Source organism: Lissotriton helveticus, chromosome 3_1 (genome assembly GCF_964261635.1).
Source record: "Lissotriton helveticus chromosome 3_1, aLisHel1.1, whole genome shotgun sequence".
Classification (NCBI taxonomy): Eukaryota; Metazoa; Chordata; class Amphibia; order Caudata; family Salamandridae; genus Lissotriton; species Lissotriton helveticus.
In genome coordinates, this window is record NC_136061.1 from 423,900,873 (window position 1) to 423,913,036 (window position 12,164).

Genomic DNA, 12,164 nt, shown 5'->3' on the forward strand with positions numbered 1-12,164 from the left:
CAAGTAAAGTCCTGCTTGTATGAAACACCCAGACACTCGTGCAAGCTGCGTTTGTGTTTCAGTCTCTTCAATGATCCACACATGGACATGCACACCTTAAGACCATCATACTCCACACACAGATTCTACACTATGCACCTGGCAGCACTCTAAGATCATCTCACCCACATCTGATAGCTGTTCCCAAATTCTCCCGCACCCGAAGCGGCGGTCGCGCTTTCCAAGTACAGGTTGCCCGTGTCTGGCACCTTTTGCCGATGTCACTCAGACAGGTGCCCGACTTCATGACTCTCAGAAGACACCTTCAAACCTGGATGTTTCAGCAACAACTCTAGGGTTCTCTTTCTTTCTGATGCGAATGTTATTTGGTTAGCCTTACTGTCCTACTAGCGCCGGGACACTCTTGAAAAGCCGTGCGCTCTACAAGTACCTTATAACGTAACATAACTTAACAGATCAGCTTTTGTTTTCACCTTGGCTTTCCCTTTCGGGACGTAGTAGATTCCAGATGCTCGCAGGAGAAAGTAACGCTTTTTCCAGGATTTCTTCCCATCGTCCTTCAACCAAAGGACACCCTCAATTTCTGGTACAGTTACATTGCTGCCGCAAAAACACTCCTACAAGGAACGTGATAAAAACAGACAAATGCATTATTAATGGGGCTTTCACACCGACGAAGATACAGCCGCATCACCAGTTTTTCTGTAGGGATAGCAACCACTACCGGTTTCTGCATCACAATTCATTGAACAATCACTTTCTTTCCACCATCGTTCATTAAAAATCATGTATCCTCCAGCTGAGATTTAGTTTTTTAAAAACAGCTACTTACATGTACCATCTTCTGTATATTCCGTCTGTGGACCACTCTCATTATAGAACCAGGAGATCAAATAACTAAAACATGCAATGCTCTTAAGGAAAGTACTAGATTATTAGCCTGGCTGCTGCTGCATCTAAGCCTTCAAGAATTGTGGCTCACTGGTATGCAGAGATTCGCATAACGATTTCCTCAACTGAGCAATCAGGAAGCTGTCTTGCAAAGAGCCTTACACTTTCGCTACAATGGCAGTTCTGCATAAAACAAAACTGTCGAGAGGCTATATTTGCAATTTCAGTAAAATTATGAGATTGACCTTTAACGAAATTTGACCTGTATAATCGCATTATGAATTGCAATATCCGCTGTGCATTAAGATACAGGGTGACAGTATTTCTTCCAGCTCTTTGACGGCCATTTGCATATTGTGCAGTGAGCCCCTTAAATCCTCCCTGAACCACAGAGTTCATTGCTAATCGTGCTGGGGATTGAGCAAGTGGAAACACACTATATTTCAAAGGGTCTTGAAATGGAAAGCTGAGGATGTCTGGATTAAAATGTCCTTCCTGATGCTCCTGCACAGTAAGACACAGTCAATTACACCTACAGAGCACAGCACCTACTATAGACTAAATTTAGCACCTGTTTTTCAGATCCTATGGGGTGAACGTGCACTTTAGAGATACACGTGCTACGTTATTTAAGATAGTTTGTCCAATTACTGTGTCTTGGTTGATTTGAATAAGCGAGGACGCTGAAGTAGTTTAAAAAAACATCATACATCATTTCCCCCTGTTTATGGTTTTGGAAAACTTTTCTTCCTGAGGGATTAAATCAAGAAACACTAAGGACCTATTTTAAATTACATGAACTAAGCTGCGTCATGCTTCGGAATGACCAATACCTAACCATTAAGTGGCCTTCTAATGCAGACTAAAAAACCCTTAAGGCCATCTGGTCCCAAAGGAGAATAGTTAGAGCTGAGCTATAACTGGGCATCAGGCACACATTGGCAGCTGCTCGAGCCACCCATCTCTTGGTTCCAAAACCTCATTTAGACACAGATGCGGCACTCCATATCAGACAGTGAAGCCGGATTTTACCACGGAAAACATTCAGTAAGCCACCATACCACTAGCTGACATGGCACAACTCTCAGGAAGGCTGGCCTTCAGAAGCCATGTCTGCAATTCTTTCTCTGCCAGGGACTGCCAAGAAAAACATGGCAGACCTTGGTAGGAATCAATTATAAACGCCTCCATGCGCTCTGGAAAATACTCCCAGCATGCCATGCAAATTTAAGGGGTTTGCCTTTGGAAAGTGAAAAAAAGACTGAATGGTCGGCCATGGTGACCTAGCATGAGAGGCCGTTGAGCTTTTTTTTTTTTTTAACTAAAAATGCCATGCTGCCCTTCAGGCGAAATCCAGATGTGTTAGTTTGGAGTTAGCTCTGCTGGTGGCGCCAGTACAACCCCTTGGTGCATGTCCACTAAATGGGGCCCCAAGACTTGTAAAGGTAGACTAGGAAGGAGGTCCAACCACATTGCACATGAAATAAGCCCTGGTTTGCGATTAAACTTGTAGTGATTAATCAATCTTGAGTTCTTTTCAGTAAGGAAGCTTCGACCCCTGAAATAGGTCCTTTAACCCCTTCCACGCTCATGACGAGCTGGGCTCGTCATGGTGTAGCCTCCTCGCACGCTCATGACGAGCCCAGCTCGTCATGAATAATGGAAAATGGAGGATCCCAGCACCGGGGGGGGAAAACGCATAGCAGCCAAGTGGTTAATGAACAATTCTAGCTCTGTCTGCGGGGCCAGGGATGATCACATGACCATGGATGGACTGCAATGCGCTAAATGACCGCAGCACCATTGTTATTAATAAGCTGTTATATACAGTGGGCTTCTGGCATTTTATCGTGAAGTTCAGGGATTAGTCAGGCATCAATATACAATTTAATTTGCAGCATGAGAAAAGTATGCACTCAAGTTTGCCCTTTCCACTGTGAGGTCTTTTCCAGTCTGATGCTTTAGCAATCCTGTAACAAGATCAGCAAACAAACATACCAGCCTGCAAAACATTATGGGAGCATTTTATTCCCAGCGGGATCAAGGGTGGATTCTTGAGCAATTAGTTTAAATGCCTTTTTAACTACTAACAGGATAGGACATTTGTACATCTGTCAAGATGAGCTTAAGGGAAGTCATTATGTGGAACATACCATATTTGCCACATGTTAATTCATACTTGGGGCAAGGACTATTGAAACCACAAAGCACTCATCAACATAGCACAAAGAGTTCCTGATCTGAAAGTGCTATCTAGGTTTACAAAAGTTAAGGCAATTAATAGTGCAATTAAGTATGTGACCCCGAACTATGAAAAGGACATAGAAAACTCAGGGTCTCTATAACTAGAAGTTTTTAACATCTGCTTTCCTTTATAGCCTCTGTCGAACAGCACGCATCGACAGTGGAACCAAAAATCAGGCATACCATCTACTAAGAGAAGAGTTATCAAACGAGTGCTATTTATATTATACAAACAGTACAGATTAATTTCAGCTAAGGGTAACAGGTCATTGTTTTACTCAAAAATGATAAGTCTGATTAATTTTACCTCTGCAACACCTGCAGGTGAAGTAGTGCCTCCAGCCAAGGCATACACTTCATAATGGAAATCCAGACTAAGAAGGGTTAGAATTCAATGGATTACAAGGACACTGAAAACGAAAGTGTGGAAAAGACCAGTGGGATAGGTGCTAAATGAGAATCAGCATCCATCAGAATGCTCCTGTTGCAGCTATTTTATGTTTAGAATAATATCTGATTATGAACACAAACCATTTGTGGTTGAAATGATAATGCTGTGATTACGCAACTAGGTTTTTCTGGTCTAGGCCTTGACTCCATCTTGTTTCTTGGACCATCCATATTACTAATTGCGTGCTTATATTTCTCAGGACACCGAGCACAGCGCAATGAGCACTGATGCTCTTCCTGCTCGCTCACTGTAGGCTATTTATTGATGCCACTTTTAATTGTTTATGTTAATAGATTTGTTCTAACACCTCTAATGACTTTAGGTCAGTGGGGAACCTATTGTATTAATCATTTAGGGGAGTAGTGCTAGGATGGTGATATTAAATAATGTTTAATAATGCTGTAATGTGATTTGACAATCTGTTACATTTCCTCAACCTATACTGACTGTGTGATTTCCATTGCTTTCCATTGTAAAATGAAATATAAAAACCCTGATTTTGGTGGTACACCAGATTCTTTTTTTAAGTCTTACCCCAGGATGGCATCCGACCTGGCATAGGCGTTTCATCTCTATTTTGTAAATTATTTGAGAGGTAGGCCTATACTGCCAAGTAACACTGAAATAGTTTTTCTATTATGTATTTTCTTCCTTATAGGTGGTCCAACATTTTTAAGAACTGAGCACAAAATCAGTCTAGAAAAGTTGATTTACCCACTGACAGCAGCTGCTAGAATGGACTCGTAGCTGTCACTGAATTTTTAAGTGTACACTTGTTGAAAAATACACATATCTGAGTCGCCAAAACTAATGTTGGAAAAGCTCTATGTTTTTTCCTTAAATTTCCTGCCTCGTCTGTGCATAAATAAAGTTGAGAAGTGGAAAGTATTCTTTCTCCTGAACGTTATTTGCAAAGGATCCAACTGGAAACCCAAAGGAATTTAGTTTCTTCCTTTCCAGCTGTCTCAGAAGCTAACATAGGTCATCAAGTAAATCCTTGAGTCACTCTGCTCATCTGTCTTCTGCAACCCAAGGCGCCTCTCACCGACTGTGTGTGTGTGTATATATATATATATATATATATATATATATTACCTACTGGCGGTCGCCAGTAGGTATATATAGTTAGGATTTTTTCTCTATGGGATTTTTGAAAATTCTATGTCTAATAACTTTGGCGTTTGTGGACGGAATTGGCTGAAATTTTCAGGAAAATGGCACATTTTGTTTCTGAGCAGCCCCTGAAAATTTGGGGGGGGTTCGTCAAGGGGGGGCCGAGAAAAAAGGGGGGTCCCAAAACATGTTTTTAACATTGAGTTTTCCATAGGGCGGTTGGCCTCACTTTTAGCCCGAACGGCTGAATGGATTTGCACGAAACTTGGCAAAATTGTAGGGACTGGTAGCCCGATGTGCCTTTTGTAGGTCTCAATATATGTGCTTCAGTGGATTTTGAGAAATTAACGTTCAAAAAAAGATATATATCTGTAACAGCGGACCGGGCAGCGCTCCGGTTCGCGGACTTTACGCGCAACGGAGCTTTGTGAAGCGATGCTGATTGGTTCTCCGGCGTCTGTAAACATTCCAAACAGTCCGTAGCGGCCGCCATCTTGTCTCTCGGTAGGATCGAGAGACAAGCGGAGGCCAAACCGAAGGGGCAAATGACCATAAGGGGGCATAGTAGATCCTCCCTGACCCTCTAGGTTTGATGTGGAGGTTTTAAAAGGGCCCCGCGGGGCAAAAAAAAAAAAAATAATAATAATAATGGAACGGCTGAATGGATTTGCACGAAATTGGCAAAATTGTAGGGACTGGTAGCCCGATGTGCCTTTGCTAGGTCTCAATATATGTGCTCCAGTGGATTTTGAGAAATTAATGTTCAAAAAAAGATATATATCTGTAACAGCGCTCCGCTTCGCGTACTTTTCGCGTTACGGAGGTTTGCGAAGCTGATTGGTTCTCCGGCGTCTGTCAACATTCCAAACAGTCCGTAGCGGCCGCCATCTTGTCTCTCGGTAGGATCGAGAGACAAGAGGAGGCCAAAGCGAAGGGGCAAATGACCATAAGGGGGCATAGTACATTGTCGCTCACCCCCTAGGTTTGATGTGGAGGTTTTAAAAGGGCCCCGCGGGGCAAAAAAAAATAAAAATAATAATAATCGAACAGCTGAATGGATTTGCACGAAACTTGGCAAAATTGTAGGGACTGGTAGCCCGATGTGCCTTTGCTAGATCTCAATATATGTGCTCCAGTGGATTTTGAGAAATTAACGTTCCAAAAAAGATATATATCTGTAACAGCGCACCGCTTCGTGTACTTTTCGCGTTACGGAGCTTTGCGAAGCGAAGCTGATTTTGCTCTCCGGTGTCTGTAAACATTCCAAACAGTCCGTAGCGGCCGCCATCTTGTCTCTCGGTAGGATCGAACAGCTGAATGGATTTGCACGAAACTTGGCAAAATTGTAGGGACTGGTAGCCCGATGTGCCTTTGCTAGGTCTCAATATATGTGCTTCAGTGCATTTTGAGAAATTAATGTTCAGAAACAAGATATATATCTGTAACAGCGCTCCGCTTCGCGGAGATAAAATTATATGTGTATTACCTAGCTGTTGCTAACACCAGTTAGCGACGGCTAGTAGAATATAGCGACCATCTTGGGCCCCACTTTGCATGTGAGTGATATTTATCACTAATGACATGCAAAGTGGGCATGCCAAGATGTTAGCGACTGGAAACAGTCGCTAACATCGCTATCTCCTATTATCAACTTTTGGAAATATTCGAGATAAGCGCGAATATCTCCAAAAGCTACCACCTGCCCTGAGCAGTTCTTAGCCATGTTATCCAATGGGAGGTGGATAACATGGCTAAGAGCATTAGCTCGGTAATGCATGAATATCGCTGAGTTTTCAGCGATATTAATGCATTGCGGTCGTTTTTTATCGTATTTCCGATAAACCTTGATAATAGCAAGGTTTATCTGCGATAATTTCTGACGGTAAAAAAATCGTTGCTAAGCATCGTTAGGGATAAATATCGCTTAACTTTGGTAATATGCCCCAACGTCTGTTAACGTTCGATTCGAAGGAAATCAGGAAGTGTTGAAAAACATGGTCTGCGCCATCTTGTCTTTTTTCAAATGCCACACTTTTGTCGTGCACGGCAGCCATTTTAGATGCCTTGACCAGACCCACTCTGTGCACGCTGTCGATCCTTAGCATGGCTCCCCACCCTCGCAAGCATCTCCCCCAGGCAGTGGTCACCCCCGCTCTCTGTCTTATGCATGGGTAATAAACCTCCCCCCATCTGCGCTGCTCTTCCCTGAGAATCACACCCTGTGCCCGCCCGACACCTCCCTTTCGCCCTATTCACTACCGCACCCTCTGACACTCCTTTTCCTCTGTGTCCGATTGTCCAGGCTGGTCCTAGGGTATCAGCTAGCCCTGCAGATGTAGTTTATGGCCACAGCTGTAAAGAATCACCCCTCTTCAAAGGAGTTATAGTAGATCAAGGCCCACACTCGATGAGATCCGTCACAGCAGAAGCGTTGCTATTATCTGAAAACCATCCTGTATTGTGATTGGGGAGGGGACCGAGCCTGAAGCGGAAGATTCCAGGGATGACTCTTTGTACATCAAAGTTTTTACAATTATGTGTCACATTAAAAATATATAGCACTCCGACAAAGTAGTAAGATTATAAAACTTTAATAATTTATAAAAATATACAAGAAAACAAAAATAGTAATAACATATAAACATTTTTAGGGAAAAACAACGAAGTAGCGGTCGGCTGTGCGAATAGTCCCAACGCAGCACAACGTCCAGATTTCCGGCGTGGGGCGTCGCGGGGGGTGGGTCATCAGTAGCAAACTGTTGTGCGAATAGTTCCAAGGCAGCAGAACGCGCCGAAATCTAGATGACACGAAAGTGATGTCTAGTAAGTTGCCACCCAGCAAATAACGGCATGGGGCGTCGCGGGGGGTGGGTCATCAGTAGCAAACTGTTGCGCGAATAGTTCCAAGGCAGCAGAACGATGGCACCAAGGTGATGTCCAGTAAGTTGCCGCACTGGTTTTGGTATCCTACAATGCTGCTCCGAATAACGGCGTGGGGCGCCCCGGGGGAGGCGGCGTGAACGGGCCTCTCCAGGTGGAGTGTCATCTGTTGTAGTGGGGCGCCCCTTTACCGTTTCAGTTGCCATTCCGTCCGTTTTTGGTCCACTGTGTCAAAAGCCGCAATTCAGCTGAGTTGCGCCCACTCTTGCGGTGCAGCGATAGGCGGCTGTCACAGGACTCTCAAAATGGCGGCAGGCTGTTTCCTTTTTGGGCCTGGTCCACTGAAATGGCCCTGGGACACCTTGGAAATCGGACGCTTGTCTGCTAGGTCTTGGACCCCATTCTCGAAAGCGTCCCCTCCGCCTTGAGAATTCATCAAAAGTTTTGGGGGCTCCGACTCCTGCAGGCTTCTGGTGGGGAGCGGCTGCCATGATTGCTCGCGGAATGACCACGACTGAGCTACGAGATGGTGGTGCTCTCATGCTGACGCCAGCTTCAGTCTGAAACATCCAGAAACAAGGTGGGGCTTTCATCGTTTGGGGAAAAAAAAAAGTTTTCATCCAATGAAAAGTGTTGTTTTTAGGTCACATGATCAAGCCTTCCATCATTAGGAAACCAAAAGTAAAATGAACCAATGAAAAGTTTTATAAACAAGTCACATGACCTGTTATGCGGCATAGGGTGTAAAATGCGGAGAAAATACGTTGGCACGTGAGGCGGCGTCAGTAGCGGACCGATGTGCGAATAGGCCGAAGGCAACACAACGCGCCAAGATCCGGATGGCACCGAGGTGGTGTCCAGCAAGTTGCAGCACTGGTGTGGCCATCCTACAATGCTGAAAGTCGGCGTGGGGCGCCCCGTTGGCCTGTGAGTTTGCGTCAGTAGCGGACCGATGTGCGAATAGGCCGAAGGCAGCACAGCGCGCCAAGATCCGGATGGCACCGAGGTGGTGTCTAGTAAGTTGCCGCACTGGTGTGGCCATCCAACAATGCTGAAAGTCGGCGTGGGGCGCCCCGTTGGCCTGTGAGTTTGCGTCAGTAGCGGACCGATGTGCGAATAGGCCGAAGGCAGCACAACGCGCCAAGATCCGGATGGCACCGAGGTGGTGTCTAGTAAGTTGCCGCACTGGTGTGGCCATCCTACAATGCTGAAAGTCGGCGTGGGGCGCCCCGTTGGACTGTGAGATGGCGTCAGTAGCGGACCGATGTGTGAATGGGGCCGAAGGCAGCGCAACAATATTTTCGGAATAGAAGACACCACTAGGCGCTGAGATGCCAAGATCCGGATGGCACCGAGGTGGTGTGTAGCAAGTTGCCGCACTGGTGTGGCCATCCTACAATGCTGAAAGTCGACGTGGGGCGCCCCGTTGGCCTGTGAGTTTGCGTCAGTAGCGGACCGATGTGCGAATAGGCCGAAGGCAGCACAACGCGCCAAGATCCGGATGGCACCGAGGTGGTGTCTAGTAAGTTGTCGCACTTCTGTGGCCATCCTACAATGTTGAAAGTCGGCGTGGGGCGCCCCGTTGGCCTGTGAGATGGCGTCAGTAGCGGACCGATGTGCGAATGAGGCCAAAGGCAGCGCAACAATATTTTCTGATTTGAAGACACCACAAGGCGCTGAGATGCCAAGATCCGGATGGCACCGAGGTGGTGTCTAGCAAGTTGTGGCACTGGTGTGGCCATCGTACAATGGTAAAAGTCGGCGTGGGGCGCCCTGTTGGCCTGTGAGATGGTGTCAGTAGCGGACTGATGTGTGAATGGGGCCAAAGGCAGCGCAACAATATTTTCTACAATATTTTCGGAGTAGAAGACACCACTAGGCGCTGAGATGCCAAGATCCGGATGGCACCGAGGTGATGTCTAAGTTGCGGACCGATGTGCGAATGGGGCCAAAGGCAGCTCAACAATATTTTCTGAAGAGAATACACCACAAGGCGCTGAGATGCCAAGATCCGGATGGCACCGAGGTGATGTCTAAGTTGCGGACCGATGTGCGAATGGGGCCAAAGGTAGCGTAACAAGATTTTCTGTATGGAAGATACCACTAGGCGTTGAGATGCCAAGATTCGGATGGCACCGAGGTGATGTCTAGCAAGTTGTGCCACTGGTGTGGCCATCGTACAATGGTAAAAGTCGGCGTGGGGCGCCCTATTGGCCTGTGAGATGGTGTCAGTAGCGGACTGATGTGCGAATGGGGCCAAAGGCAGCGTAACAATATTTTCTGTATGGAAGATACCACTAGGCGTTGAGATGCCAAGATTCGGATGGCACCGAGGTGATGTCTAGCAAGTTGGTGTGGTCATCCTACAATGCTGAAACTCGGCGTGGGTCACCCCATTAGCCTGTGAGATGGCGTCAGTAGCGGACCGATGTGCGAATAGGCCGAAGGCAGCACAACGCGCCAAGATCCGGATGTCACCGTGGTGGTTTCATAGTTGAGAGGCACTTCATCTGCAGTGGGGCGCCGAGATCCGGATGGCACCGAGGTGATGTCTAGCAAGTTGCTGTACTGGTGTGGTCATCCTACAATGCTGAAATGTAGTGGGGCGCCCATTTACCGTTTCAGTTGCCATTCAGCTGAGTTTCGGCTGCTCTTGATGCTACAGCGACAGGCGGCTGCAAGAGGACTCTCAAAATGGCGGCCTGTTCTTTGGATTTGGGCCTGGTCCACTAAAATGGCCCTGGGACACCTTAGAACACGGACGCTCGATTTTTTTTTCCTTTCCTGTACATGCAAAAAAAGGTAAATGCCCGGTACGTTACACGCTTCATCTGCCACGATGAACTCTCCAGAGGAACCGAAAAAAAATATAGTTGTGGTAACTATACCATGCATCGTCATATGGAGAGGTGGCACCAATTAATTATAGTGCTGCATAAAAGAGAGATTTGGAGGAGAACCCCTGACCTGCTAGTACATTCATCAAAGAAGTGGCACTGAGAGCTTCAGAGGCAAGGGAAACGGTCCCAAATATTTAGAAGAACTTTGGAAAGATTAAAATGACATGTTTAGATTGTGGTAAATTAATTTCATGTGGACAGATGAGTGTTACTCTAATAAATACAGCATATGAACATCATCATAGTCGATGGTTGGTAGAGACATTTTGACTATATCCTGGACCTGCCCGTCCTCGCCCAAAATGGCGCCGGAATAAATGGGACTCGTAACTCCTTGTTGTGTACTGGTTGCAGAACCTTGAAATCACGAGATACGTATGCAGTTTTGAAGCACATGGCGGGCGGGGACGAGAATTGATTGAATATTTCGACATCCCTATTGATATTAAGTTCTGATGTGTTATTGATTACTGTACTGTTGAAAATTCGAATTAACGTCACCCATGGTACTTGCCCGCAAATGTATATCTAGATAATTTTATTGTAACTGGCCCTGTCGTATTTTAATTATAAAATGTACGTCCACCGATTCCGTAACTGTTAGACACCTTAGTTCTTGCAACCTAATGGCCCGCCCGTTACGTTCCTCTACAGTGTAAATGTCTATTCATCATATACGATTACAGTTTGCTCCGTGGCAGGCCCACGTGGTTATAGGCTCGTATTTGTATAATGAAATTTTCACAATAAAGGTTTTTAAAAGAAAACATGGTAGTAGTATATACATTGGTAAAGTTTTTAATAATAGTCACTGTTTTAGAATCATTAAAAGGCAAGTGAAATAAAGCAGACCAATTACATGAAGGGTAAAAGGTATAATACGAAGGAACGCAGTAAAGATAAATGGTCAAGGGCTGTTGTGTTTTCTATTCCTGCAACATAAAGTGATCAATAAGAATCTCATATTCAGGCGTATCGGCGACTAAGACAGCAGGTCGACCCTCTTTTGCTCAACGGCTCCGTCATGGGACGAAGAAACGCTCTTTTTCTCGAAAAAAGAATATATTTTACTTGCAGGACGGTTGTAAAATTTCCGGGAAAGTACATTAGCCTGGAACATTATAGCATATATTTAAGAAAAAATAATGTTCGGAAGTAATTAAAAGCGTAATTTTTAGGTGATATGACCAAGGCTTTCATCATTAGAATAAGAAAAGTAAAATGAACCAATGAAAAGTTTTATTAACAAGTCACATGACTTGTTATGCTTACGTTACGCGCTGCGCGCCCCGGATGACTTCCGGATGCGCTAACGCGGCGCGTCATATGACGCATTACGCGACAACGCAGGTCCAGAATATAGTGAAAATGTCTCCACCAACCAGCGGTCGAAACACAACCCCTTTCAGCAGGCTAAATAGTTCTGTTAAATGACAACAGAAGGGACAGGCAACAAGAACCATCAGTCAAAGAGGGGAGGGCTAGTTCTTCTCTACCGGGTTACATTGGGGCGCTACCGGAACTGATCGAATTGGTAGTCTACAGTGTTTCTGGATGTTTCAGACTGAAGCTGGGGTTAGCATGAGAGCACCACCATTTCGTAGCTCCGTTGTGGCCATTCCGCAACCAATCATGGCAGCCGCTCTTTATCGTTATTTTGGGCGGGGTGGGTGGCGGAGCCGAGC

The 12,164-nt window shown here is 45.6% G+C and overlaps 1 protein-coding gene across 7 annotated transcripts in view; it reads right to left on the reverse strand.

Moving 5' to 3' along the window:
- Positions 1-12,164, reverse strand: part of RAPH1 (Ras association (RalGDS/AF-6) and pleckstrin homology domains 1) — a 342,732-nt gene that overhangs the window by 30,734 nt on the left and 299,834 nt on the right. For all 7 annotated transcript variants that reach the window (XM_078680286.1, XM_078680285.1, XM_078680284.1 and 4 more), the window contains one exon: positions 474-617. In XM_078680286.1, coding sequence (XP_078536412.1) covers positions 474-617 — 144 coding nt within the window. The remainder of the gene's footprint in view (positions 1-473; positions 618-12,164) is intronic.